The sequence below is a fragment of the Saprolegnia parasitica genome (genome assembly GCF_000151545.1).
Source record: "Saprolegnia parasitica CBS 223.65 unplaced genomic scaffold supercont2.1, whole genome shotgun sequence".
Classification (NCBI taxonomy): domain Eukaryota; phylum Oomycota; class Saprolegniomycetes; order Saprolegniales; family Saprolegniaceae; genus Saprolegnia; species Saprolegnia parasitica.
In genome coordinates this window covers 417,784-442,286 of record NW_012156395.1, presented here as the reverse complement: position 1 = coordinate 442,286, position 24,503 = coordinate 417,784, and the positions used below count along the sequence as shown (strand labels likewise).

Here is a 24,503-nt window from a genome sequence, read left to right as displayed (position 1 = left end):
GACAGGGTCGCGGACAAGACACGACGCACCGAACGAATTCAGATTCGGCTTCTAGATCGTACATCGCTATCGTCTCTGTACAACCCTAGTTGTCTGTCAACTATATACACTCTAGTCGTCGACTAACGTCCCTACACCAGCGCGCCAAAATGCCAGCCACGAAGGCGCATGCGAGTGGAAGTGCCCTGGCCATTCTTATCACAACGACAGCGGGAATGCGGCCATAGCAAGAGCACAGCACGGGTTGGCGCTGTGACAATCTGAGCAAAAACGAATAAAACCACTCAAAACTCAGATCCCTGGCTTGCGTTGAAGCAAGTTCCAGCACTCGTCCATCTCGCGCCTGCATTTCCAGATCCACAGATCGCATGTGATGGAGAGGCACCTTGCACTCCATTTCACCGCGTTCGCGACAGCGCCAACTCCGCTGGCTAGTAGCAACAACGCGTCGACGGTTGCTAGGGTACGCAAGTACGTTGCAAGGTGCTTGCGCGCGTAGACACTGGAGCTAGAAAAGCTGCGATTGAACCAACCAATAGTCGCTTGTTGACACATGACACGTCAATGTTGTTTATGGCTAAGGACTGTGCTACATACGTGTAGCATACATGTACTTGACGAGCTCGGTGGCCTACACAGATGCTGTACAGATTCAGAGGTCTGTCGTCGCGGGGTGGCCGTAATGCGAGCGAAGCGCATTTTCCCACTGCGCGAGTTGAGACACGAGGAGGTTCATGAGGCACGGGTGCGGTAGCTCGATCACCGCTGTGCCGCGGCCGCTCGCCGTCGTGACCACTTGGCCGTCGATGACGCGCACCGAAATCCTACGCGACGTCAATTCCAAACACACAATATAGACAATAGTGTACATCATAAAGGTCGTGACGCGCTCCAGGTCGGGCGAGAGGTTGATCATGCAATAGTCAAAGCCGTTGGTCAAGTACACTTGAAACTGAATCATGACGCGCACCACGCTCGGCGTCTTGAGGACGCACTCGACGACACTCAGGTCCCGCTGCGGCTGCCGAATGACCTACATAACAATACATTTTCAAGCGCTTGCGAGGTTGGACAGATTGTCCATGCTACTATCACTACGTACGGTAAAGTCGGCGGCGTTCGTGTTGATGAACAAGTACGTTTCCTTGTGGTTGCGCTGCGCCCAGTGGTACTCGCTCATGCGCTGGACGTCGTCGAGGTGGAGCAAGCCGACCGTGCGCTCGAGCTTGAAGGTCAGTTGCAGCCCTTGCTCGACAAAGAGCGCGCGCCAGCCATCCACGACCGCCGTCATGGGCGGCCCGTGGGCGAGCGCGGCCGGGATCGTCGTCGTGACTTCGCGCAAGACGCGCTGAACGTGGTCGAGGAGGAACATGTTGTCTTGGAGCCGCGTGTCGGCCACGTTAAAGCGCGGCTACATCAGATGAGGCCGAAGAAAAGGAAGGGGATCTGCACGACGTACAATCGCGGGCTGAACCGCTCGCACAAAGAGGTCCCGGCGCTCGACGGCCATGTGCAGCATTGCATTCTCGCGCTCGAGGTACGCCTTCTCGGCCATGAGGTTCGTATACTTGCGGGAGACCTCGACGATGTGCGCGCGATGCGGGCACGAGGCGAGCACGATGTGGAGGCCGGCAATGTGGCGCTCGAGGTCGGTGATCTCAGCGCGGAGCGACTCCTTGGTCATCTACGGTCGCCAGCGTGAGCTTACGTGTGGCGACAGACAGCGTACGAGTTGCTTTTGGCGCCACGCCTGCGAGTTGCGCTTCTTGCGCGCCCGCTGGTGCAGCAGCCGCGGGTCGCACGATGGCGCTGCCGGGGCCATGCTCTCTCCTCTGCCGATTGGGTACTACCTGGCCAATAAGACGTAGGTGGGACTAAACAGGCGGATTGCGCAATCGGTTGAGGAACAGAGGCGTCGGTTGGTGTCCCTTGCCATGTCATGACAATATTGTGTGTGCCAGCGCAATAGACAAGCGAGATATGGTGGATCCATAGTCCGTGGACATCACGTCATCCACGTCGACAGCTGGTATGCGCGTCTCGAAGAAAGTGCAATGTCGGCACAGTGGCCATGGCGTGATTGCTCTCCGCTCTGAAATGGATAACTCGGCTCTCGATACGCAGCGTCGTTGGCGTGTTTACGGTCGTCGAAGGCCATGGAGCTTTGCGTCAACTTCAACAAGGGAGAAGTCATGGCAAGACGGCGACGAGGAGATTGCACTTGCAGGCAAGACGACCAACAAATCCAGTGTCCTGGCGCCGACATGATAGGGCTCACGCCCATCCAATACGAGTGTATATCGGTGGCGTTCTTCGGACTGACACGGTAATCAACATGCAGCACTGCTTCTCTCACAGCGCTGTACGTCGCCATCTCATGGCACCTCGACTTGACGTGGATCGGCGAGGCGCAGTGCAGCGTGTCCATGCACTACAGGAGGATAAGCAAGGGCCTTGCCGTATCGCCGAGGAGCGTGGTGGCATGAAAGTGCACTGGTCGTCTGCGCAAAACGTTCAGGTTGTTAGTGGGTTACCAACGGTATAGTATAACGACGTTGCTGGGTTGCGATTAAATCGTAATTTCAGTCACCTGGTGCAAGCTCGTCGGCGATGTGACGCGGTTGGCGTCGTAGGTCAACCGACGGTACTCGACAACACGGTCCAGACAGATGTGCTGGCCTCGACGCGACCCGGACATGGCAGCGACATCGTCCTCGGTGCTGCTGCTGTGGGCACTCTCCGAGCGCTGCGTGCCGCGGGTCGTTTGGTGGCTGCTACTGATGTTGTTGGCGTTGCTACCGATGCTGTTGGAGTTGGTGTGGTAGCTGTTTGCAGTCTCGGGCACGTCAAAGTCGTATGCGGTCGTGCGCGTCTCGAGCTGCGAGTCGACGTTGGTGTTGCGCAGGCTCGCGTTGAACGACGTGTACCCGCGCTTGTACGGGATCGGGTTGCCGTCCTCGTTAAGAAACGTCCCGGGGCGCATGCTGTAGGGACTGACAATGTCCATGTCGTCGTAGCGCTTCTCATGCCGACGTTTCCGGAGCACGAGCAGGATCAAGATGAAGATGACGACTGCGCCACCGACGACTGCCGGGACAACGTACTGCTGCAAATCGGCACCGCTGCTCGCTGCGATCGACGGTATCGGTGTCGGGCCTAGCGTCGGATCGACATAGACGATCGTGGGAGTGGATGTCACCACCCGCTGCGTCGGCGCAGGTGTCGCCGGTGTCGGGCGCGGCGTGACCGGTGGCGACGTCGGTGTCAACGTCACGACCGTTGTCGGCGGCGGTGCTGTCGTCGATAAAAGCGTTGTGCTAGGCGGCGTCGTCGTCGGTGTGAGCGGCGGAGTCGTTGTCGGTGTCGGCGAAGGTGTCACGGACGGCGACGGCACCGTCGACGGTGACGGCTTGGGTGCCGGCGACGGCACCATGGATGTCGGGTCTGCTGCTACGCGAAGCCACCGGGCCGGCACCGCTACGTCTGCGGAATCGGCGCGATTGCCGGGCGCTCCTAGTAGTGCGGTGGCTACAAGCAGTACATTGCGCATGGTCGGCGTCCGACAAGAAGGAGCTGCTCACAATACTGGAGTGGGGCCATCTGCATTGTTGCGTTTCACAACTCGAACGCGCGATTCCGGATAGAAAAATCAAGATCCCCTCGGTAGAACAACCATCTTTCACATTGCAGTTCAAATTGCATTTATAGAAACCTTGTTTTAGAGACCTGGTCCATCATCGCACGGTCATCATCCGGATAAAGGTGAGTGGTGCAAATCACGTGATTGTATGCATATGCCACTCGGAATTATTATACATCATGTTAGAAATACTAAGATTAGGTATAAATAAATGCGATGTCGCGTCGACCAGAGCCGCAAAGGCGCGCATTCGATATTTTGCAGTTGGGGACAAGAGACGGCCGCAGGTCGAGGCGCTTGCTTGTGCTGGGAATGACGGCAACCTCTACTATGCATCATGAGTGTTTTTTCATGTGCAGCCCGCAATGTAGAGGCTTATGGCGACCGAAGACGACGCCATGGACACCGCAGCGCGCCAGACAGACTATGGATGCAATGGTGCATTCTCTGTCTCTTCACGGTGCTGGCTACCCATCATCCATACAAACTCGGAATGTAAATAAGGACACTCATCGACGCGGCTCGATTCGATGATGATTACATTATTGGCGATGCTGCGAAGCGATGCAAGGTGTCGTTCATGAACAAGAGGAGCTGTGTCCATGAACACATTTGGGGAGCGCAATGCAAACCGTGCGTAATGCTCGGTGTAATTACCTGTTTGGTGATGATGCGCTGACGGTAACGTCACAACAGCCTTTCTCGATAACGTTAGGCCCGTTTTGAGACTCCAAGTCATTCATTGCTCGAGTTGGATCGCTTTTAGGTTCTGAGCGAACAAAGTGCTAGTACTCTCGATAGCAATATCGAATCAAAACCGTAAATACGACTTGTAATTGCTATGCCTTGTAGCGATGTAGACGGTGCTGCTTTCCAGGTGCAAGGCAGCTATACGATCTTCCATCGTGTCGAAGAGTGATTCTACGAACCATCCCTCCCGATTCAGTAGGAGTTCTTATTCGCAGACGGCGACCGCCTTGCTTGCATAATAATGGTGCCAGATCTTACCAAGGTTGGTGATGCGTTTGATTGGCGGATGCCAATGTACGTAAGATCTTAAATGTACGAAACGGCGTACTTAAGCGGTTTAAGCGGTGTGATGATACCGGTAAGCTACAAGAAGAGTACATGAGTATTTCCTTGGTGCCCGTGGCGTAATATGCTGTTTAGTTGCGTGTCCGTGATCCATTGCAGACGTGTCCGAGTTTGTATATTCCTCAATCAAGACCGAACTACTTGGGGGCAACAACCGTGTTGGCGTCCGCCATGCCGGTGGTGGGCGAGGCGGGTTAGTTATTTGACTGACACTATTACCAATTCGGAAATGGCTGGTGCTCTGCGCCTGGATCTTGGATCTTGTGCGCTCTTGTAACTGGTCTTCTAGATCGCTCAGCCTTGCGCGGAAAACCTCTTCCACTCCTTGGAAACGGCCCAAGTGATCTCAATGGCCAGATACCCCAGTGACGAACTGTTTCGAGAATCCTTACACCACAATCGAGTCTAAGGTGGAAAGTGCCAGCCACAGCACTCGTTGCTCTCTGTACAACGTTACTCGTTATGTACTGGCAAGGCCATAAATATATTTATGGCCTTGGTACTAGTATGGGTTTCTTACGACACTTTGTCTCATGGTGACCCTTAAACAGCATCATATAGGTCGAGATCCTCCAAGTCCAAGACCAAACGCTCACATATCGATCGGCGCAGGAGAGACTCTACGCGATGGTGCCCTACGACGGGAACGGTGCTGCACAATGATGGCTGCAAGACGCACCTCACGTCCGAGATGCAATGTGTTGACGAAACCCTGTCGTGGAGGACAATTCACGCTTGTTGACGCTACGCTAAGTGGACATCGTCGTCTGCTTCGAGCGAAGCTTTCGCAGGCTACTACTGGTGTTGCATCGACACGACGGACCGGTCGACTGCAACCAACCACTTCGTTTTGTCGCTGCGATAGTGGTCGTGCAAAATTGTATAAAGAACGCCTTCTTCTAGGATGCGTACGAGTCGAAGCCGTTAACATATCTCGCAGATCGAGCCATCCTCTTTTGGTTCTCGCTTCCTCAAGACATCTTTAGCGCAATTGGACTTGGGCGTGAATGGTCTCTGGCGACGGCAGTTGCGTGCACGCACCGAGGCGGCTCACGCAGGCAGAGCCAAGCGCGCAGCCGTAGCGCAGCGCACGGTGAACGTCCGACGCATCGGCGGTCCACGCATGCAGAAATCCGGCGTTGAACGCGTCGCCGGCACCCGTGGCGTCGAGGAGCGTCGTCGGAAAGCACGGATGGTGCCAGACCGTCTTGGTCTGGCCCGTGATCGCACGGGCGCCGTCGCTGCCGACCTTGATGACGGTGAGCTTGGGGCCATTCGGGAGGGACGCAAAGTAGTCGAGTGCGGCGTCAACCGACGATGTCTTGGAGATCTTCATGGCTTCCACTTCGTTGGGTAGAAACACATCGAGGAGCGGCAAAATAGCATCGAGCTGCGTCCACGCTTCGGAACCATCGTAATTGGTGTCGAGCGATATCGTGATTCCCTTGACTTTGGCGGCCTCGAGGATACACGCGAGGTCCGGCAAGAGTCCAATGCAGCTGTAGAACCCTAGTCCATATAGTACGTATGCATGTTCGTGGCCATCCAGCACCGATGGTTGACGCTTCCGTCATCAAAAGACGTACCGCCAACATGGATATGCTGCGCTTCGAGAAGGCGGTCCATGGGGATGTGCTACGTTCGTCGCGTCGGCGGCGTGAGCACAGGCATGGCGTCATACTACTCACGTATATACCTGCTTGGCAAAGGCGTGGGCTGCGCCGTAGTGCGTCACGAACGCGCGGTCGCCTTGGCCCGTGAGCACGATGCAAACGCCGGTCGGGTGCGAGGCGAGCTGCGGCGCAAAGGACTTGACGTTGTGCTTGGCCAAGTGCAGAGCCAACATGTCGCCAAAGCCATCGGCCCCCATGGCGCTGAAATACGCCACCGCCGAGCCGCCGAGGTTGGCGAGCTGCGTGGCCGTGTTGAGGGCCGAGCCGCCGGGCTGCATCTGGATGGCCTCCGCACAGGGCGTGTCCTGGCCCCACTGCGGCAACGCGTCGATGCCCGCAAGCACGTCCACAAAGGCGTCGCCAACGACCGCGATCCGCATCATCACTTGGTCGATCTTCCGTCAGCGTCGCCGACGTGTTTTAAACACCCATGCGTTCGAAACAGACCCGAGACAGGCGGAATACAAAAGAACACAAATCGCCGATCACGCGTCCAGTATCAAATCGGCTGCTACCGGCAACCGGTGCATCTCATGCACGCTCCATGCAACACGTGCAGCAGCTAGTAGAGCCCTCGCTGCAACAGACACGCGCTCCAATAACTAATAGCTCGACGGCGCTGCTTGTCCGAGTGCAGGTCGTCGATCGATCGCAGTGTACGAGGAGATAGGGTCGAGTGGGACGGTGGTGGTGCTTGGTTGTGGGTGCGACGAATCGCTTCCAAGTCCACTGGTGCCAGTACGAGTCGTCGGAACACACCCTACTTGCCTCACCCTCCGCGTCCATTCACATGCACCGCACCATGGACACGACTACATGTTTTGTGTTCGAGGCACGGTCGTGATGATGGAAGGGCCAATTGACACCTCGAAACTCCTCGTCTGTTGACGAAGCACGGGCGTAGAGGCCATTTTCCGAGATGCGTGGTTCTCGGCGCGCAAGCCGCCGACCATCTGGACAGTGTTTTAAACACAACACACCATTGTATCAAACAGTACCGTGTGGCAAAGACAGCGCGTTCCCTAGTCGCTGTTGAGTCGACAAGCCTCGGATACCCAATGACCTGACGAACTTTATACGACATTAGTACTCTCCAGGCTGCATATACCTGTGCCAATGGATATATTGCACAACTCGATACCAATGGCCGCGTGATGTAAGCCTACAGCCACTGTGACTCGTTCCATCCACTCGGCCTTTCTCAGACGCGCGCGCGACTTGGTTGAAGCTCTCAGTTTGCCTTTTGCCATGGCGTCAATCTTGGCCTACTACGACAACGTCGTCGCGCCCTTCTTTGTCGAGCGCGGCCCGATCGTCCCGATTGGGGCCGTTGCGCTCTACCTCGCCTTCTCGGGCCCGCTCTGCCGCCTCCTGGTCTCTCTCTTCAACCTCGAGATGAGCGAGGCCGACAAGAAGGCGCGCAAGCGTGGCAAGTTTGTGACCGGCCTCTCGATTGTGCACAACATCATCCTCGCGGTCTACTCTGGCTGGACGTTCATCAACACGGCGCCCATCTTCTACGCGACGTTCGCCAACCACGGCTTTATGGGCGCGGTCTGCGACGCCGGCAACACGGTGTGGCCGCAAATGTCGTGGTGGATCACGCACTTTTACATTTCCAAGTACTATGAGTTCGTCGACTCGTGGATCGTGTACCTCAAGGGCGACAAGCCGATCTTCCTCCAGACGTTCCATCACGCCGGTATCGTCATCATGATGTACGGCATGGTCATCACCGAGAACGCCTTCTCGGGCATGGTCACGACGACCTTCAACAGCTTCATCCACACCATCATGTACTCGTACTACCTCGCGGCTGTCCTTGGGTACCGGTCGCCGTACGCCAAGTACCTCACGATGGCGCAGCTCACGCAGTTCCTTGTCGGCATTTCGATCTCGATCCCGTCCTACTTTCGCGCCGGCTGCTTTAGCACGGACGAAAAGTTCTACTCGCTCGCGTCCATGCACCTCTACACGGTCGCGCTCGTCTTCCTCTTTTACCGCTTCTTCCGCGGCCGCTACAAGAAGGTCGCCATCAAGAAGACCGACTAATACCGTTTGTTGCTCTTAAGACCACTCAATCCATTCCTCACTGTACGATTGTAAACGAGATGCTGGTGGCGGTCCGATGTTGGCGCCTTTGGAGTGAACGTGGTACGTCCATACTGGCTTCCATGGACGTCACCGATGCAATCTGATCGGGCAGCACCCACCGCCGTTGCATAAGCTGGAGCACGACGTCGAAAAGCACGATCATGCTCCGGGCAACTGCACCATCGGGGCGGAAATATTGATGACGGAGCGAGCGCCCATCGCAGCCCGCGCATCCTGTAAGACAGGCCGTTGGACTGCCATCCAGGATTCGAACCACAGTGGGACGCCGTCTCGTCCAAACACACACGCAGGTACACCTTGTTTCCTTCTACGAGGGCTATAGAATCAAATTACGAAAGCTGTCAGTGCTATAAAGCCAAGACTCTAAAAAGCGTAGTCGAGCCGCAAGGCTTCACATGTGGGGCATGGTCGCTGAAAAAAGCGCGAGAATCTGCTTTTGAATCGCATTATCCGGATGATACTCTTGTTATCCGGTGCACCGTTTCGTCAATCATCCTCCAAGATTCCACGATCACGCTACGTAACGTAAGCACTTGAGACGACTCTGCATGGCACCCGATCCAGTGGATTGGTCTCAAACAATCGTGCTGCTATCGCTCCTCCCTTGCTCTAGGACGAGTGCTCGTAGGGCGTCCAGCTCCCTCGTTGCGTCAAACACATAGACGTACGCGGCCAGCAACGACAAGACGCAGGATGGCAGCGCAGGCACTCCGCGCGCTCGCGACGCGACCCAGTACACGAGCCGCGTCCGACGCCACGTAATGTGCCGCTGGTACAGTTCGCAGAGGTTGAAGAGCGCCGGTGGTTTCCGTCGGCGCTCCGTGAGATACAGCAACACAAGCCCCGCAAACTGCGGCTGGAGCGCAGTCAGTGCCCCCAAGAGTAGCGTCAACGCGTGCCGACAAGCCAGCGCCATCGTCACGTACAATCGTGGTGCGACGCGCATCGTGGTAACGCAGGCTGCAACCTTGGGCAACGCCAACCACGCGAGGGCAACCATGGAATTGCGCGCCGAGACGACCGATGCCAACTGCAATTCCATCGCATTGGCACCCGCAAACGAAAGCACGCGATGCACGAGGTGCTGGACGAGCGCTACATTGCCACTAGAGAGCGCGAGGGGTAGCACACCGCGCCCGGTAGCGTCGGCGTCGGTCCAGCAAAACGTGCGACACTGCCCAAGAGTACCGCGCTCGGCGTCGTGGCGCCAGAGGCAGTCAACGACCTCGACCGGTGCGCCATGCGCGATTGCATACAAGAGCACATGCTGGTGCTGCGAGGTCCCCCACACGTCGAGAGATGCACCTGCCGCGACAAGCACGTCGATCGACGCAATCGCGCGGCGCCCGGTCGCGGCCGTCATGAGCGGTGTCACGCCCGCTGGTGTGGTGGCGTTGACGAGATCGGGGCATGCCATGACCAGGCGTTGTGCTTGGGACACGTTGCCCACGTCCAGGTGGTGGTGTAGCGCGATGACGTCGTGGGCGCGTGTCGTCTTGTGGTGGCGAGACCAGCAGATCCACATGAAAGCGTGTCTTGCACAACCGTTTGATAGCAGAAAATGCACTCCGTCTCGCGTGGTCGCAACGACAGAACTGATGGACTATGGTCCATCATCTGTGATTGATGCGACGTGACCACTCCGCGGGAGCGTGGCCGGACCACCCACATCACCCGGTTGTTGCTCTTCTTGAAATACCGGCCAGAGGAGGTGGCATGCACACGCACAGCCGAATAATGTCAACCGAGTGCGAGCTGTCATTCAGATTCGAGCACGTATTTGGCGAATATTTGCTCGACTCTGAATGTTGGTGACAGCGTGCGCCGTCTCGGCTGCTTCAGGGCCAAGTGTGCATGGGATAAAGGGGACTGCACCGCCTATGGCACATTCAAGTAGCGGCAATCACGCGTCCAGGCACCCAGTACGCTATTAGCAGTCGCGTCCGATACACTGTGAAACGACATATTCTCCCGCAGTGTTGGCATGCGAAGTGCCTTGGGTGTTGCTCGATTGATCACCGGGGACAAGTGTCTCAAAACTGTTTGAGGCACTTTTGCGAGGGCTTTGGATGGAGATGTTCAAGTCAACCATCTCCGTCCAAAGCCATTTGTTCGGTGCCATGACCTTGAGGGGGTCTTCAAGATGTCCTTCTGGAAAGACGGACGGTATCAGAATTGCCGTCGAGCGGACGCGGTACCGAGGCACAACGACATTTCCTTCTTGCGCGGCACTACCGTCATGTGGTGGTGAAGCAATGACGAGCATTTCAATTCGCCCCGTTGCGAGAGTATTTTTGGTGCTGCAAAGCCTGTCATATGAAGCGGAAACGGTCAAGGTCACGGATCAAAACCGCGCGTACAAAATTGTAGCCTGTCTATTTACAGACAAGAGACTCCAACGGTCCCAGTTTGCGATGCACAAGGCACAAGTTCCACCGACACTCGGGGCGGCTGCCCGACGCCCGATCCTTGTGGTCGCCTTCCTCAAGAACCTCGCGTCGGTGATTTACCTCGTCGTCTGCGTCCTGATCATGCTTCTCTCGACGCCGAGCCAGAGAATCCGCGGGCAAGCGTACATGAGCTCGTCGTGGAGCCCGGCGGTGTACACCGTCTACTGCCTTCTCCATCTTGTCGCCATGCTCCCGACACCGACGTGGCTATCGTCATCAAGCCAAAATACACTGACGCGGCTCGTTCAACGGATCAAGTCATGGATGGCCTCCGATACGGTGCGAGCAACTTTCCAAGCGATCGAAACGACCGCGCAGGTGCTGCAAGGGTATCATCTCAGCGCCCTCTCCGTCGACAAAGACATCGTCCTAGTCTACGCACTCCTCATTAGCGGACGCTGCCTGGTCGTGCCGTGGCTGCTCTTCTCCTCCAATGTGTTTGTCAAAACCACATTGATCTTGGCGATCAACAGCCTCGTGAGCTTTGGCATCGCAGTCGGCCTCGCGATGGTTCGGATTCTGCCGCCACTGCTCCTGGCGGTCACCGGCGAAACCAAAGACATCTATTCGCCGGAGTGGGGAACCCGCAACATTCTCCTAGCGCGTTTTATCTTCCCGACGTCCGGGGCCGACCTCTTGGAGAAGAGCATTGTGCTGAGTGCCAACGTCGTTAACGTCCGTCGGCTGGTACTCGCAGCGGCCAAGCTACCGCCCCAACGACCATCCCTGCGCCGCACGTACACTGCACCAGTGATGCTCGGGCCGTCTGCCTCTGTCTTGTCGCTTCGCCGGGCCACGTCCTTTGCCAAGCTACACTCCGTCGCGTCGCAGTCACTACGCACGGTCACGGAAGTCGGGCAAACGCTGCAGTTTCGTCAAAAACGCATCCTCAAACTCTTCCTGGTCTACCAGCTGCTCATGGGGGCCACCGTGCTCTTCAACGTCATCGACTTGGTCTGGCTACGCTCACCGTGTCCACATGGCTGTCAGCTGCAGACGCACCCATGGTTCACTCGCTCGTGCTCATGCGCGTACCTTCATATGAACTGCGCCGACCCATCTTTTGAAAAAGCTAACCTCTCCGATTCCCTCTCACCCGACATTTGGGGAGCCTCAGTCTTCTTCCTGCATCTCTCGCAGTGCTACCTGCCTACGGGATTGGACTTGCGACTTTTGGCGCGACTCCACAGCGTTTCCGCCCTCGCCATCGATTTTTCAAACATGACGTCGTGGGACGCGCCCCCAAACGTGACGTGGCCCCCGTCGCTGCACGGTATCAACTTGCGATATGGCAATCTGACGGCGATACCCTCCGTCTTTTATACGCTGCCACCGCAGCTGCAGACGCTCAGTATCATGGGTCACCCGCTCCGGACAATACCGTCGGATCTATTTTCGCGCTGGACCACGGTGACATGGCTTGGCCTCGCAGGCGCGCAGATCACGTCGCTGCCTGACGCGATGGTCCGTTTGGTCCATCTGGAGCGGCTGATACTGATCGACAACCAATTGAGCGAAATTCCGGCAACGTGGGCAACGGCATTTCCAGTCATGCAGCGCTACGAGCTCTCGGGCAACGCCATCTCTATTTTGCCGCCGACGCTTGTCGACGCCAAGCCCAAGGCGTTGATTGACTTGAGCAACAACCCGGTGCGGGACGTCCCAGCATCCGCACACGAGCGGATCGCCTCTCGGCAAATCGTGCTGGATGGCACACCGTTCTGCATGGCCACAGGTGTCGACGGCTGTCAACCCGATTGCGCAGACACTTGCTCAAATCTGAGTGTTGGCGACGGCGTGTGCCACCTCGGCTGTTTATCGGTCAATTGTGCATGGGACGATGGGGACTGCACTGCCGTCGGCACGCTCAAGGGACTTGATGGGGATCAAAGTGACTAAAAAGCCACTGGAGATGATCGTTGTTTTCAATCTCAGCATCAGTTCTATTTCAAGTCTTATTGCATGCTCGCACAACACAGGTGCCAAGACGCTCGCCCACGGTGCGCGTAGTGCAATGAATGATCTGCTTCTCGGCTCCTTATGCGTGGGATTGCGACGACTGCACCTAATGTGATGAGCTTCGCGTAGCTTCTGGACGAGCACAAGAAAAGGGACAGGAATGTTGAATCGGTCTTAAAAGAGCTTGGTACAGGTCGACGTGCGCGGGTGCTCGGGCACGGGCGACACTTGCCGCAAGAACGGGTGCGCGAGGGCTTCGTGCGGGCGTACTCTCTCGGATGGATTCTTGGCCAGCATGCGTGCAATCTAAACAACGCGCTTGCATATATCTGCAACCACATGAGAGAAGGCTGTACGAGGTCTTTCGCGTCGTCCGAGATGTGCGACCACTCTTCCGGGTGGAAAAAGTACGTGACCGCCTTGTTGAGTAAAATGAGCTCCTTGTCGTTGATCGCGTAAAACGGCTCGTAGCCGCAGAGGAGCGTGTACAGCACGACGCCCGCCTACCTCTCAATGTCAATCTGAATCTCAATGGTGAAAAGGGGGCAAACCGAAAACATATCGACGTGGGGCGGGTACGGTTCTTGGACGCCGGCCGTGAGGATCTCGGGGGCCACGTAGCCCGGCGTGCCACATCTAAATATTGTACGTATCAAGACACGAGTGTAGATAAATCGATGAGTACCGTCCCAGAAGCATGCCATTGGACTCGAGGAACGCGCTCATGCCAAAGTCGGCGAGCTTGAGCACGCACGGTCTATCATGGCCATAAAAATGGGACTCCTTCCATCAGAGAATATATGGTACCGATCCGTAGACCCAATCGTTGTCTGCACGTCGAGTGCCAAGTTGGAGATCTTGACGTCGCGATGCGCGATGCCGTTCTCGAGGCAAAACTGAATGCTCTGGATGAGGTGCGTCATGACGAGCGCGGCGTGCGGTTCGGGCAGCGGTCCGTGGGTCACAATATGGTCGTAAATGTCCCCGCCTGCCATGAGCTCCATCTCCATGACCTATAATTGCCCATGGTGATCATAATCTAGACCACAATATTGATGTTGATAGATACCAAGTGGTCGTGCGTCTCGAAGAGCGAGAGGAGCCGCACGACGTAGCCGTGGTGGGGCACGCCATGGCCCCGCAGCGTGAGCACACTCTGCGTAAGCACTTCGCGAAACAGAGTGTCGTTGCGCTCAACGCCTTGCTGCACGAGGTCCCTACACATATGCCGCATCGTTCATACATACGCATCAACATCCAGACCAAATCGATACCAAAACGCAGCCTTGTCGATGACCTTGATCGCGCACTCGTGGCTGCAGCGCGCAAGGTGCCGGCGCTCGGCGCGCTTGACCATTGCGAACCGCCCTTTCCCGAGCTCGACGTCGTCGTCGCCAAAAAGGTCTTGGATCTCAAGCCGACTGGCGCGCAGCAGCGCAGCTTTCCACTAGACAAAAATGTTCAAATTTGAGACATGACAAGAGACAGTAGTGTACCTCGTCAAACGCCAACGGGGTGTCAAAGCACCACTGAAGCGTCGTGATACCATCGTCGCGCAGCGCCGACGACGCGACCGCGACGGTCAGCTGGCGCTCGCCATGCGCCGACGAGTCGACGATCGACGCTTCGTGCAAATTGGCAAAGCCCACCGGTTGCACATCGCGCTCGTCGAGGAATTCGGTCAGCTGGTTGCGGAAAAGCACCACAAAGCGCCGCCGCCACTACACCATCGTCGCATCAAGACCCAGCCAGACGCCCGACAAGGATCGTGTCGGAGGTGGAAAGTACCTTGGGGCAGTGGGGCGGCTTGAGGTAGACCCAGCCGCGGCGTTCGTCGAGGCAGTTGACGTCGCAGCCAACGCCCGTGTGCCCACGCGTTTGCAAAAACGACGCCGACATTTCGTTCCAGAGACTCGAGAGAATCCACACGTCCGGGGTGCGCAATTGACGCAGCGGCGAGAGGGCCGGCAGCACGGGCGACGTCTCGACTTCGACGGGGATTTCGTGAATCGGCGCAAAGGTTGCCGCGTGGAAGCGGGTCGCCGGCGGCGCAAAGCCCGCGCCATGCACGCTGACTTCGTCGCCCAAGTACGCGTGCGTGCTGTTGCTCGTGTTGGCGTTGTGGTACGACGTAAAGCACTTGCGCACGATCGAGTCGACCACGTGCTTGGGCGACTCTTCTTGCAGCTGCGGACACGAGATCGTCATGTGGTCGCCGCGGCAGTTGCCGCAGACGATGCCTTTGCTCGACTTGCGCCGGAAGAACGTTGCCTCCTCCGACGCCTGCATCGGGCAAAGCATGGTCATGTGCTCGCCGCCGCAGCCGCCGCACACGAGCGCCTTCTTGGGCGGCGGTGCCAGCAACAGCAACGGACAAGCAATCGACATGTGGGCGCCGCTGCAATTGCTGCAGACGGCGGCTCTGGACGGCGTTGGTGGCGCCAATTTGTGGCAGTCGAGCGTCTTGTGGTCACCGCGGCAGTTGCCACATATAGATGGCTTCACAGGCGCAGCAACAGCGAGCTGCGGACACGAAATGGTCATGTGGTCGCCGCGGCAATTGCCACAGACGGCGGATTTGGATGGCGTTGGTGGTGCCAATTTGTGGCAGTCGAGCGTCTTGTGGTCGCCGCGGCAGTTGCCACATATAGATGGCTTCTTGGACGTTGTCGGGGCAGGACTCTCAGTCATGGGGGAGGCCAGTGTCGGGCATGCGATCGTCATGTGCGGACCCTGGCAGCCGCCGCAGGTCTTGGCTTGATCTGGGCTCCACGTGGGGTTGAGCGGACTGTTGTCAATGTTGTGAACGCTACGAGGTACTCGAACCGTTTGAGACAATCCATCGCCGACGTGGAGTGTACCTAATGTCGCCGTCGTGGTGCATGCTCGTGACCATGAGCTTCTGGAAGAGCACGTCCATTTTCTCTTCCCACGACTTGACGGGTTTCGTGGCGACGATAACCTTGGTGGGGCTCGCTTGCTCTGGCGCGCGGCGCGTCGTTGGCGTGACCACAGGTGTGCCTCGCTACGTTCGCATCATACTCCCATGCTAACAACGTTGATGGCATACCTTGGCGTCGAGCTTCTGGATGGATACGGCCGTGTGCGAAGCGAGATGACCACGCATGTGGATGAGCTTGAAACAGCTCACGCAGTACGGGTCGTGGCAGCAGCCGTTGCACGTGAGGCTGGCGGGCGCGAGCTCACAGTAGACGCACGTTCGGTTGTGCTCATCAGCCTCGACGTCATCACCGAGCGTCTCGATCGAGAGCCGGCCCTTCTTCTTCGTCACGACCATGGCCTGCTTGGCCCGCTGCTGCATGAACCAGATGCGCCAGCTCGCATTCTCGAGGCGGATGGCCTCGCTGAGGAAGCGCTTCATGGTCGAGAAGGACTGCCATGGCTTGCGAACAAAGTCCTCAGGGAGCGCGTTGCGGCCGCCACGTCGGGCGCTTCCGAAGTCCATCGGCTTGGCTTCCGGTCAAGTAATCTTTCCCAAGTTCCTAGACCCTATCATCAGGGCCCTCTGCGTATCTTGAAATTTATATGCAGGCCTTCGCACGCATAAGGGGGGCCCCATTACATGTATTTCTCACATGTGAAGAACGTGGGATTTCAAAACACACGTGTGTTCAAGTACCCCGCGGAAAAACCACCACGTGAAAAATATCAGCCTCGCCACATTCCCTTGCTGGTCGATCATGACGTGGCTTGCTCTCCTGCATGGTGCAAGATGTACAAGTCGTCTTCTAGGTTAATCTGGACTATCTAATCGCGAGTACTAGAACCGAGATTGTTCAGGGCCTTGACGTATTCCCTGTAATCATTCGACATTACATAGTTAAATACATAATTTAGTCAAACCACTTGAACTCGTAGTCGAACGACTCTTTGGCCGCGCGGCCAAGCTTGGCCATCTTTTCGACGAGCACGTCGCGGCCTGTGAGGCGCAAGGTCGCGTCGTCCTTCTTGAGCGCGTCTTGCACGAGCTTGTAGAAGGACGTGAACGTCGTCTCGACCATGCGGCTGTCGTCCGAGTCGGAGAACCAGTAGTCGTAGCGTTCCATGTTCATGAAGATGGCGATGAGGACGCAGAGCGCTTGCGAGTGCTTGCCTTCCTTGAGCATCTTGCGCGCAACCGCCATCTCCTTCTTGAGCACCATCTGCATCGGGTACGACGACGACGTGTTGAACATGCTGAAGCCGCCATCGTCGTCGTTGCCCGTCGCCTTCATGATCGCGGTCGTGATCGCATCGAGCTTCTTGAGCGTCGGATCGCGGGGCACGATCACCTGGCGCACGGGCTTGTCCGCGTCCTTGCGCGCACGCTTGGCCGACGGCTCGGCCGCTTCGTCTTCTTCCTCTTCCTCGTCTTCCTCGTCCTCTTCCTCGTCGTCGCTATCGAAGTTGATGGTGAACATGTCGTCGGCCGGCGCGGCCTCGGCGGCAGGAGTCGTCGTCGTAGTCTTGGCAGCCTTGGCGCTCATTGTGGTCGAATCAAAATTTGGTACTCTAGTATATGATTTATTCTCGCCATTTATACAAATAGCTTATGTTTTGTATGCTATTTTGAAGGAATTATGGATTCCCTTCCCGCCACCCACCCTTCCCGCCGATCATAATAATGGTGGGAGAGTCCAGTCTTGTCTTCGCAGCTGACGGGCCAACCCACTACTTCCGTTGCAAGAAGCGCCTTGCTTCCATTGCCTCGCTGGCAAATGACTGAGATTCAGAGGGTGGTTGGAGTGGCGGGCTGATGCATGTTGACAGACTGCACAGGCACCTGGTCGACTTACAGTATGAGCTTTCTTGGGTCATGCATGGCCTTGTTGTATCAGGTAACCGAGGTCCGAAGGTCATGTACACGCTGCGTAAAGTGTACTAGTACTATATTGAAACGTGGCGGGCGCGTCCTCGTCTTCTCACTTGGTCGGCTTGAAGAAATGGTATGTGTGGTTGCCATGGACGCGGATCTCGTTGCCGTACGTCGTGAGCTCCTCCAGGAGCACGTCGCGGCCACGCAGCCCGAGCGCAGCGTCGTCGTGCCGGAAGAGCTCGAGCCAGAGCTTGTAGAACGCATTCATGATGCTATGGACGTTCTTGGGCCGGTCCGTGGCCGCCACCCAGTACCGGAGGTCTTGCATGTTGATGAAGCAGCGACGCCAAAGGCGTTGATGATACGACCTTCCTTAAGCTCGAAGTACGCAACGCTTGAAGATGTCTTGGAGCGGGTACGACGACGCGATCGTGAGCCGGCACATGGTATCGCCAACGTTGCCGGTCGCCGTGAGGACTCATCGCGGATCGACTGCGCCTTCTCGGACGTGGGCTTTTTGGGCACCTCGACGATGCGCCGCCGCGGGTCGTCCGGGCTCAACGGCGCATCCGTAAAGTCGAGTCGCAAGCGCGGCAGGTCCATCGCAATGTGTCAGATGTGCAAACTGACGCTCTTGATCACCGTGAAATGATATGCATGCTGCATCTTGGTATTTGTATACTGCCACCACGTTGTATCATTGTCCAGCCACCAAATCCGAGCGACGCAGTCCACATCAGCAGTCGACCTACTATTAGCATTCACGTGCATAATACAACCTGCGGCCCAAGATGCGTCCAACCGAGACCCGAGCACACCTTCAATTGCTGCATTGAACACCTTGCTCTTAGCCTTCTGCTGTGTCAATAAGCGTGATCCTTGCCGCGGATCTACCACGACGCACCGTCGATCCACGGACCGTACAACCGAGTGCGCCGACGTCGGGCAATATGCTCGGCGGGCTGAAACTGGTACACGTAGCGTGCAATCACGTGGCAAAGGGTCGTGGGCAGCGCGAGAGCAAAGACGAGGCGGGTGTGCTGCCACGTCACATGGCACTCGTACGTGGCACAACACGGCGCGAGCGTCGGTTCCATGCGCCGATGGCAAAACGCAAAGACGATCTGGCCGGCACCGAGCGGGTCCAGCGTGACGAGGTACGCGGCGACGCGCAGCATCTTGAGTGCAAGTGCCGTGCGCACGGCCACCTCGTCCAAGGGCCGGCGCGGGGTCGAGGCCCACCACGCAAGCAAGCTCAATACAAACCCCTCGTTCTTCGAGTCGAGCCCGGCCAAGACGATGTCCGTGCCATGGTTCTGGCTGCACGCTGGGATCATACCGTCGAGGTGCTGTACCAAGACCAAGCTGCCGCTGCGGCAAGCGAGTGTCAAGTGCCCGTCGCCTCGAAGCGTGCGTGCGTCCCAGCGCCAAAGCCCGCCGCTGTCCAGCTGCACGAGATAGTCAATCGTGGCGGGGGCGGCGCCGTGCGCGCAGGCATAGAGCAGCACGTCATGGCCCGCGCGGTCGGTCGGATGCAGCAGCGCTCCGTGTGCGACAAGCAGCTCGAGCATCTCGATCGGATGGGGCGAACGCGTCGCCAGCATCAGTGGCCGCACGTGCTTCTTCCAGCGGTCCCCCGTGTTGATGAGAAATCGGGTCTGCTCGGCAATTGCTTGGACGCGGTTCAAATCGCCGCCGAGAATGGCGGTCGCGAGCGCCACAACGCTTGCGTGCGGCGCCACGTAGTGCGTTTTATGCTGATCGCGCATGCTCTTATTACGTCCTCGTGGCTAAACGTACACAACGAACCTCCTCGCCTCCTCGCAACGGTGGCAGCACACGACCGTTGCCACTCAAGGCCGCTCGTATGACGGGCAGCGACCAGCCCGTTGGAGAACACATTACAATCGAGACGTCCAACGGCCATACAGGATCCCAAAATGCCCTGACATCGAGCCCACCCGAGATTGACAGCGTGGGTACCCTGTCCTAGCTCTCTTTCCTTAGTATGCTCTGCTGCTTCTCTTCACGGCAAGCACCTCGTTCCACTGTGTGGCTAGCTACTTGTTGAACCCCCTTAAGCGTTTGACGGATCGTGCCACGCTGCTGGACCTGTGGTTGAAGTTGGTTTTGCTGTGCAATCACCAACCGGCTCATCGGGTTCTCATCAGTACAAAGCAACTGCGGACTTGAGACGCGTGCCATTCTGGTCTTTCGACTCGCCCGTTCATTCTCTCGTGCGCTTCAGTGGGTCGGCCCAAATTGCACTTGGGAGAAGGGACGGCACCTGCGACGAAGCTCGGAGCTCGGAATTTCGAACTCCACGGATCTTCCGCCGTCTTCGGCGATGCCAGGTTTCTGACCTGGTCGATGCCCGCGCGGTGATTGGTTTGTTTCTCAACCGTCGCATGCACTGATTGGTCGTCGCAGAAAGGCGGCAAGGATACCGAAGGAAGCAACGCCGCAAGTCGAGCCCTGTCTTCCTCAAACTACAATCCGCATGGCACCGAGCATTCTTGCGTGGATCGAGCGCCATGGCATTGCGCTTGGCGTTGTGCTTATTGCGGTCACGGGCCTCGGGCTCGGCTTTGCGACCGACGCGACTGACAACATCCCACAGCCGTACAACCGCCTCTCGTCGATCGTGGGCTGGGTCTACTTTGCGTGCTGGAGCGTGAGCTTTTGGCCGCAAGTGTTTCTCAACTGGCGCCGCCAAAGTGTCGAAGGCCTCTCGCTCGACTTTCTCGTGTACAACATTTTGGGCTTTGGCTGCTACGCGATCTTCAACATGGCCTTTTACTGGAGCGCGTCGGTGCAGGACGAGTACAAGCGCTACCACCACGGGCTCCCGAACGCGGTCCAAATCAATGACGTCTTCTTTGCCCTTCATGCGGTCGCGGTGAGCCTACTGACGTACTACCAGACGACCATTTACACGCGCGGCAACCAAGTGGTTTCGACGACGTGCAAGGTCGCAGTCGCCGTCGGCGTGGTTGCCGCGGCCGTCTTTTGGCGCTCACGGTCCTCGTACCTGGCAGTGACGGCTTCTTCAGCACGCTCAGCTTCCTCTACCTCCTCAGCTACATCAAGCTCGCCGTGTCGCTTGTTAAGTACATTCCGCAAGTGTACCTCAACTACAAGCGCCAGCTCACGATCGGCTGGACGATTTGGAACGTGCTGCTTGATTTTTCCGGCGGCCTCCTCTCGGTGTTGCAGCTCGTCATGACGAGCTCGGTGACGCACGACTGGACCGCCGTGACAGGCGACCCCGTCAAGTTTGGCCTCGGCTTTACCAGCGTCTTCTTCGACATTATCTTCATGGTGCAGCACTACGTTTTGTACCACGCCAACAATGTGAGCTCGTCGGAAAACGAACAGTCACCACTACTCCACCGTCTCTAATGTAATCCGCGTTTAATACATATATAAGAAGTTGAACTGTTGCCAGCTCGACCGCCTCGAAATGGGACTCGCACGCGCGAACCTCCATCCACCACGAGTCTCCAAGCCAGTGGCCCACAGCACTATTAGCCCAATGCACTGTCCACCAAGAACCCGCGTCTCTCATATCTACTGCGGTAGTATATTGGACGACGCAGTCCACGCGGGTTGATCAATTCCTGCCGACACGGCGAAACAGAATTCCAAAAATCCTGGATCGTAAATGCAGAAAACCCACAAACCAGTTCCACAAACCAGTGTAAGTGAGTGTAAGCTGAGTGTTGAGTGTAAGCTGGCTCAACTGGACGCTTGACGGCTGGTATGGCAACCAGCTGGCGGCTATGCCGCAATGGCTGGATCAGCCAGTCAAAACGCGCGGTGGCCCCGCGTCATGAAATGGCGGCGCGCCTCCAGCGTGGTCGCGCCACTGACGTGATGCTGGCGGCAATGAAAGCGTTGAACTCGTACGTGAGCGTAGGGACAAGAGTAGTCGTCGTCGTATAACGCACGTGCTTGCGAGATCGGTGGCTGTTCGGATCCGTGACGTGGCACGCTCCCGTGCATTGCAGCCTCGCCCATGGCGTTTCGACATTGCCGTTTCAAGACACAAGAGTCTCACGTCTACTTACCGAGCCTACGACTCAGTTCCATTGACTTTGTTGTATTAAACGAACGGTTTATATTGGAAAACAGAGTAGACGGTGCTTCGCTGCCAATCCAATACAGCGCTAGAAAAGGACGCTGATGGTCGTGCACTGCATGTGCGAACGTCCCGCGGCTTCTTTGGATCGGGCCCTTTTGCGGTGACCTCAAGTCCACCCAAATTCCGGGTCCGGACAAGCTCGTGCGCGGCCGCAAAATGACAAAAAGGAATGCCTGCGACCGATTGGCTCTACCGACATGGGTGTCCCATGCAGACATGGATGCGCCACATGTAGACACATGGCGGAGTAATAGACAGCTGGAACTCAATCCTGCCCTAGCCCTGCAAGCACCAAGACGGCGTTTTCATCGATTCATTCTTCATTTTGCACCATGTCGTCCACAGCGCCCTCCTTGACTCCGGTGGCACCGGCCGCCTCGTCGCCGATTACCTTTGTCCAGCGCAACGGCGTCGCGATTGGCGTCGCCGTCATTGCGGTCGTCGGCTTTGGTCTCGGCTTTGGTCTCGACGCCAACGACAACGTGCCCGCGCCGTACAACCGCATCTCGTCCATCATCGGCTGGACCTACTTTGCGTGCTGGAGCGTGAGCTTTTGGCCGCAGATCTTCCTCAACTGGCGCCTCAAGAACGTCGAAGGTCTCTCGATCGACTTTATCGCGTACAACATTGTCGGCTTCTCGTGCTACACGGTGTACAACTCGTCGTTCTTCTGGAGCGAGTCGGTCCAGGAAGAGTACAAGGCGCTCCACAACGGGTCGCCCAACTCGGTGCAGGTCAACGACGTCTTCTTTGGCATCCACGCCGTCGCGGTGACCGCGCTCACCTACTACCAGACGACCATCTACCCCCGTGGCGAGCGCAAGGTCTCGACGGTGTGCAAGAGTCTCATTGCGCTCGCGCTCACGATCATCGCGGCCTTCCTCATCGTCCACCTCGCGTCGCCGTCGAGCTCGTTCTTCACCAAGCTCAACTTCCTCTACCTCCTCAGCTACGTCAAGCTCGCCATCTCGCTCGTCAAGTACGTGCCGCAGGCGTACCTCAACTACAAGCGCCAATCGACCATCGGCTGGACCATCTACAACGTGCTTCTCGACTTTTCGGGCGGCCTCCTCTCGATCGTGCAGCTGCTCATGGACGGCGCGTCGACGCACGACTGGTCCTCGGTCACGGGCAACCCGGTCAAGTTTGCGCTCGGGTTCGCGAGCATGTTCTTTGACGTCATCTTCATGACGCAGCACTACATTCTGTACCGCCACTCCAACTCGGCCGATCAGCTCGAGGTCAAGGCCGACCACGCCAACTCGCCCTTCCTCAAGGTCTAAGACGTTGACGAGGAAATATCGCGTGTATAGTAGATAGAAGTTGTCTTGTAGTTGTATAAACGTATTGGGTTAACGAAACGCTCTGGATTGAATATCATCTCTCATTATTTCATGATGCAAATCGTTGCTCGAAGCGGAGAGTGTTGACACCGCGACACGAAAAGATCTGCATCTAGAACTTATTTTCTATGAAGACCGAAGTGTGCGGTGGTAACAACCGCGTTGGTGTCGGCCAAACTCGTGGTGGACGAGGCAGGTTAGCTTTTCGAGTGGCACTACACGTGCGGAAATGGCTTGATCTTGTTTCTCTACGTCTGGTGACGCGCTTATGCGACCTGTTGAACGCACTTGATCCTGTGTGTCCACCGTGTCAAGAACCCTGATGGTTCCAATGGTTCCGCTGCCAACGACAATACGATAGAGGAGGAAGGGACAACACCTAGGGACAACACAACGCCGCACCTCCTGCGTGTGAAGGGGGAATCCACCGACTGGACGAAAGGTGGGAAGGCATTGCGTTGAATCAGAATCGCAACCGCATCTCATCAACAAAAGGTGGTCAATTAAGTGCCACTTGCATCTTGACACACCGCATTTTCTTTCGACAACGAGGTTATGATAACGCTATTATAGCTGCCGCCGTCTTGATGACCGTTGCGATTGCATGTAATACTCAACTAGTCATCCACGTACTTTAAAGTTCCTCGTTCATTCTGCAGTCTTCACAGACGACGGAGGAGACTATACCGCAGACTCGAGTTATTCATGTGCCCTTAGGCAAGCCACACCATGCGCTACTGGAGCCGCTCATGCCACAACGTTCAAAAGAAGCAACGACACACTTTTTTATACACTCTACTTGACAGCTCTTGACTCGTCAACGTCTTAGACCTTGAGGAAGGGCGAGTTGGCGTGGCCGGCCTTGACCTCGAGCTGATCGGCCGAGTTGGAGTGGCGGTACAGAATGTAGTGCTGCGTCATGAAGATGACGTCAAAGAACATGCTCGCGAACCCGAGCGCAAACTTGACCGGGTTGCCCGTGACCGAGGACCAGTCGTGCGTCGACGCGCCGTCCATGAGCAGCTGCACGATCGAGAGGAGGCCGCCCGAAAAGTCGAGAAGCACGTTGTAGATGGTCCAGCCGATGGTCGATTGGCGCTTGTAGTTGAGGTACGCCTGCGGCACGTACTTGACGAGCGAGATGGCGAGCTTGACGTAGCTGAGGAGGTAGAGGAAGTTGAGCTTGGTGAAGAACGAGCTCGACGGCGACGCGAGGTGGACGATGAGGAAGGCCGCGATGATCGTGAGCGCGAGCGCAATGAGACTCT

General features: G+C 57.0%; 13 protein-coding genes across 13 annotated transcripts in view; 4 read left to right on the top strand and 9 right to left on the bottom strand.

Moving 5' to 3' along the window:
- Positions 1–547: 547 nt before the first annotated feature.
- Positions 548–1,822, bottom strand: SPRG_00174 (hypothetical protein; the record flags this gene model as incomplete). The annotated part of the gene is made up of 5 exons (XM_012338281.1): positions 548–824; positions 870–1,033; positions 1,103–1,411; positions 1,460–1,684; positions 1,730–1,822. The coding sequence occupies 5 exons, from the start codon at positions 1,820–1,822 to the stop codon at positions 653–655; spliced, it is 963 nt and encodes a 320-aa protein (XP_012193671.1). The 3' UTR covers positions 548–652.
- A 701-nt stretch (positions 1,823–2,523) lies between these two features.
- Positions 2,524–3,433, bottom strand: SPRG_00173 (hypothetical protein; the record flags this gene model as incomplete). The annotated part of the gene is made up of 1 exon (XM_012338280.1): positions 2,524–3,433. The coding sequence occupies one exon, from the start codon at positions 3,431–3,433 to the stop codon at positions 2,570–2,572; it is 864 nt and encodes a 287-aa protein (XP_012193670.1). The 3' UTR covers positions 2,524–2,569.
- Positions 3,434–5,601: 2,168 nt separating this feature from the next.
- On the bottom strand, positions 5,602–6,801 carry SPRG_00172 (hypothetical protein). The gene is made up of 3 exons (XM_012338279.1): positions 6,432–6,801; positions 6,322–6,370; positions 5,602–6,244 (listed from the first exon to the last, which is right to left on the bottom strand). The coding sequence occupies exons 1-3, from the start codon at positions 6,789–6,791 to the stop codon at positions 5,718–5,720; spliced, it is 936 nt and encodes a 311-aa protein (XP_012193669.1). The 5' UTR covers positions 6,792–6,801; the 3' UTR covers positions 5,602–5,717.
- An 834-nt stretch (positions 6,802–7,635) lies between these two features.
- Positions 7,636–8,520, top strand: SPRG_00171 (hypothetical protein). Its single transcript, XM_012338278.1, has one exon. The coding sequence runs from the start codon at positions 7,657–7,659 to the stop codon at positions 8,458–8,460; it is 804 nt and encodes a 267-aa protein (XP_012193668.1). The 5' UTR covers positions 7,636–7,656; the 3' UTR covers positions 8,461–8,520.
- A 577-nt stretch (positions 8,521–9,097) lies between these two features.
- Positions 9,098–9,940, bottom strand: SPRG_00170 (hypothetical protein; the record flags this gene model as incomplete). Its single annotated transcript, XM_012338277.1, has 1 exon — positions 9,098–9,940. One exon carries the CDS (start codon positions 9,938–9,940, stop codon positions 9,098–9,100), a length of 843 nt encoding a protein of 280 aa, XP_012193667.1.
- A 997-nt stretch (positions 9,941–10,937) lies between these two features.
- On the top strand, positions 10,938–12,864 carry SPRG_00169 (hypothetical protein; the record flags this gene model as incomplete). Its single annotated transcript, XM_012338276.1, has 2 exons — positions 10,938–12,623; positions 12,709–12,864. 2 exons carry the CDS (start codon positions 10,938–10,940, stop codon positions 12,754–12,756), a joined length of 1,734 nt encoding a protein of 577 aa, XP_012193666.1. The 3' UTR covers positions 12,757–12,864.
- Positions 12,865–13,083: 219 nt separating this feature from the next.
- SPRG_00168 (CAMK protein kinase) lies at positions 13,084–16,419 on the bottom strand. The gene is made up of 11 exons (XM_012338275.1): positions 16,003–16,419; positions 15,794–15,957; positions 14,721–15,741; positions 14,429–14,653; positions 14,207–14,379; positions 14,002–14,149; positions 13,740–13,945; positions 13,618–13,689; positions 13,484–13,568; positions 13,289–13,435; positions 13,084–13,238 (listed from the first exon to the last, which is right to left on the bottom strand). Exons 1-11 carry the CDS (start codon positions 16,396–16,398, stop codon positions 13,107–13,109), a joined length of 2,769 nt encoding a protein of 922 aa, XP_012193665.1. The 5' UTR covers positions 16,399–16,419; the 3' UTR covers positions 13,084–13,106.
- A 302-nt stretch (positions 16,420–16,721) lies between these two features.
- SPRG_00167 (hypothetical protein) lies at positions 16,722–17,466 on the bottom strand. The gene has a single exon (XM_012338274.1). The coding sequence runs from the start codon at positions 17,417–17,419 to the stop codon at positions 16,787–16,789; it is 633 nt and encodes a 210-aa protein (XP_012193664.1). The 5' UTR covers positions 17,420–17,466; the 3' UTR covers positions 16,722–16,786.
- A 388-nt stretch (positions 17,467–17,854) lies between these two features.
- Positions 17,855–18,351, bottom strand: SPRG_00166 (hypothetical protein; the record flags this gene model as incomplete). Its single annotated transcript, XM_012338273.1, has 2 exons — positions 17,855–18,069; positions 18,117–18,351. 2 exons carry the CDS (start codon positions 18,349–18,351, stop codon positions 17,855–17,857), a joined length of 450 nt encoding a protein of 149 aa, XP_012193663.1.
- Positions 18,352–18,638: 287 nt separating this feature from the next.
- SPRG_00165 (hypothetical protein) lies at positions 18,639–19,517 on the bottom strand (the record flags this gene model as incomplete). The annotated part of the gene is made up of 1 exon (XM_012338272.1): positions 18,639–19,517. One exon carries the CDS (start codon positions 19,515–19,517, stop codon positions 18,639–18,641), a length of 879 nt encoding a protein of 292 aa, XP_012193662.1.
- A 731-nt stretch (positions 19,518–20,248) lies between these two features.
- Positions 20,249–21,150, top strand: SPRG_00164 (hypothetical protein; the record flags this gene model as incomplete). The annotated part of the gene is made up of 2 exons (XM_012338271.1): positions 20,249–20,775; positions 20,802–21,150. The coding sequence occupies 2 exons, from the start codon at positions 20,249–20,251 to the stop codon at positions 21,148–21,150; spliced, it is 876 nt and encodes a 291-aa protein (XP_012193661.1).
- Positions 21,151–22,224: 1,074 nt separating this feature from the next.
- SPRG_00163 (hypothetical protein) lies at positions 22,225–23,278 on the top strand (the record flags this gene model as incomplete). The annotated part of the gene is made up of 1 exon (XM_012338270.1): positions 22,225–23,278. One exon carries the CDS (start codon positions 22,225–22,227, stop codon positions 23,173–23,175), a length of 951 nt encoding a protein of 316 aa, XP_012193660.1. The 3' UTR covers positions 23,176–23,278.
- Positions 23,279–24,060: 782 nt separating this feature from the next.
- SPRG_22049 (hypothetical protein) overlaps positions 24,061–24,503 on the bottom strand; it is a gene marked incomplete at both ends in the record, with an annotated part of 1,040 nt that continues 597 nt past the window's right edge. The window contains one exon of the mRNA XM_012338738.1: positions 24,061–24,501. Within this exon, the coding sequence (XP_012194128.1) occupies positions 24,061–24,501 (441 nt within the window). The remainder of the gene's footprint in view (positions 24,502–24,503) is intronic.

Excerpts from the sequence above, each read along its gene's own strand:
- SPRG_00168 (XM_012338275.1), bottom strand. The coding sequence starts at position 16,398 with ATGGACTTCGGAAGCGCCCGACGTGGCGGCCGCAACGCGCTCCCTGAG. Across the intron at positions 15,742-15,793 it reads CACCACGACGGCGACATTAG|CGTTCACAACATTGACAACA; the intron begins GTACACTCCACG and ends AGTACCTCGTAG. Across the intron at positions 14,380-14,428 it reads CCCCGTTGGCGTTTGACGAG|TGGAAAGCTGCGCTGCTGCG; the intron begins GTACACTACTGT and ends ATTTTTGTCTAG.
- SPRG_00167 (XM_012338274.1), bottom strand. The coding sequence starts at position 17,419 with ATGAGCGCCAAGGCTGCCAAGACTACGACGACGACTCCTGCCGCCGAG.
- SPRG_00171 (XM_012338278.1), top strand. The coding sequence starts at position 7,657 with ATGGCGTCAATCTTGGCCTACTACGACAACGTCGTCGCGCCCTTCTTT.
- SPRG_00172 (XM_012338279.1), bottom strand. The coding sequence starts at position 6,791 with ATGATGCGGATCGCGGTCGTTGGCGACGCCTTTGTGGACGTGCTTGCG. Across the intron at positions 6,371-6,431 it reads CCCACGCCTTTGCCAAGCAG|CACATCCCCATGGACCGCCT; the intron begins GTATATACGTGA and ends CGACGAACGTAG. Across the intron at positions 6,245-6,321 it reads GCAGCATATCCATGTTGGCG|GGTTCTACAGCTGCATTGGA; the intron begins GTACGTCTTTTG and ends TATATGGACTAG.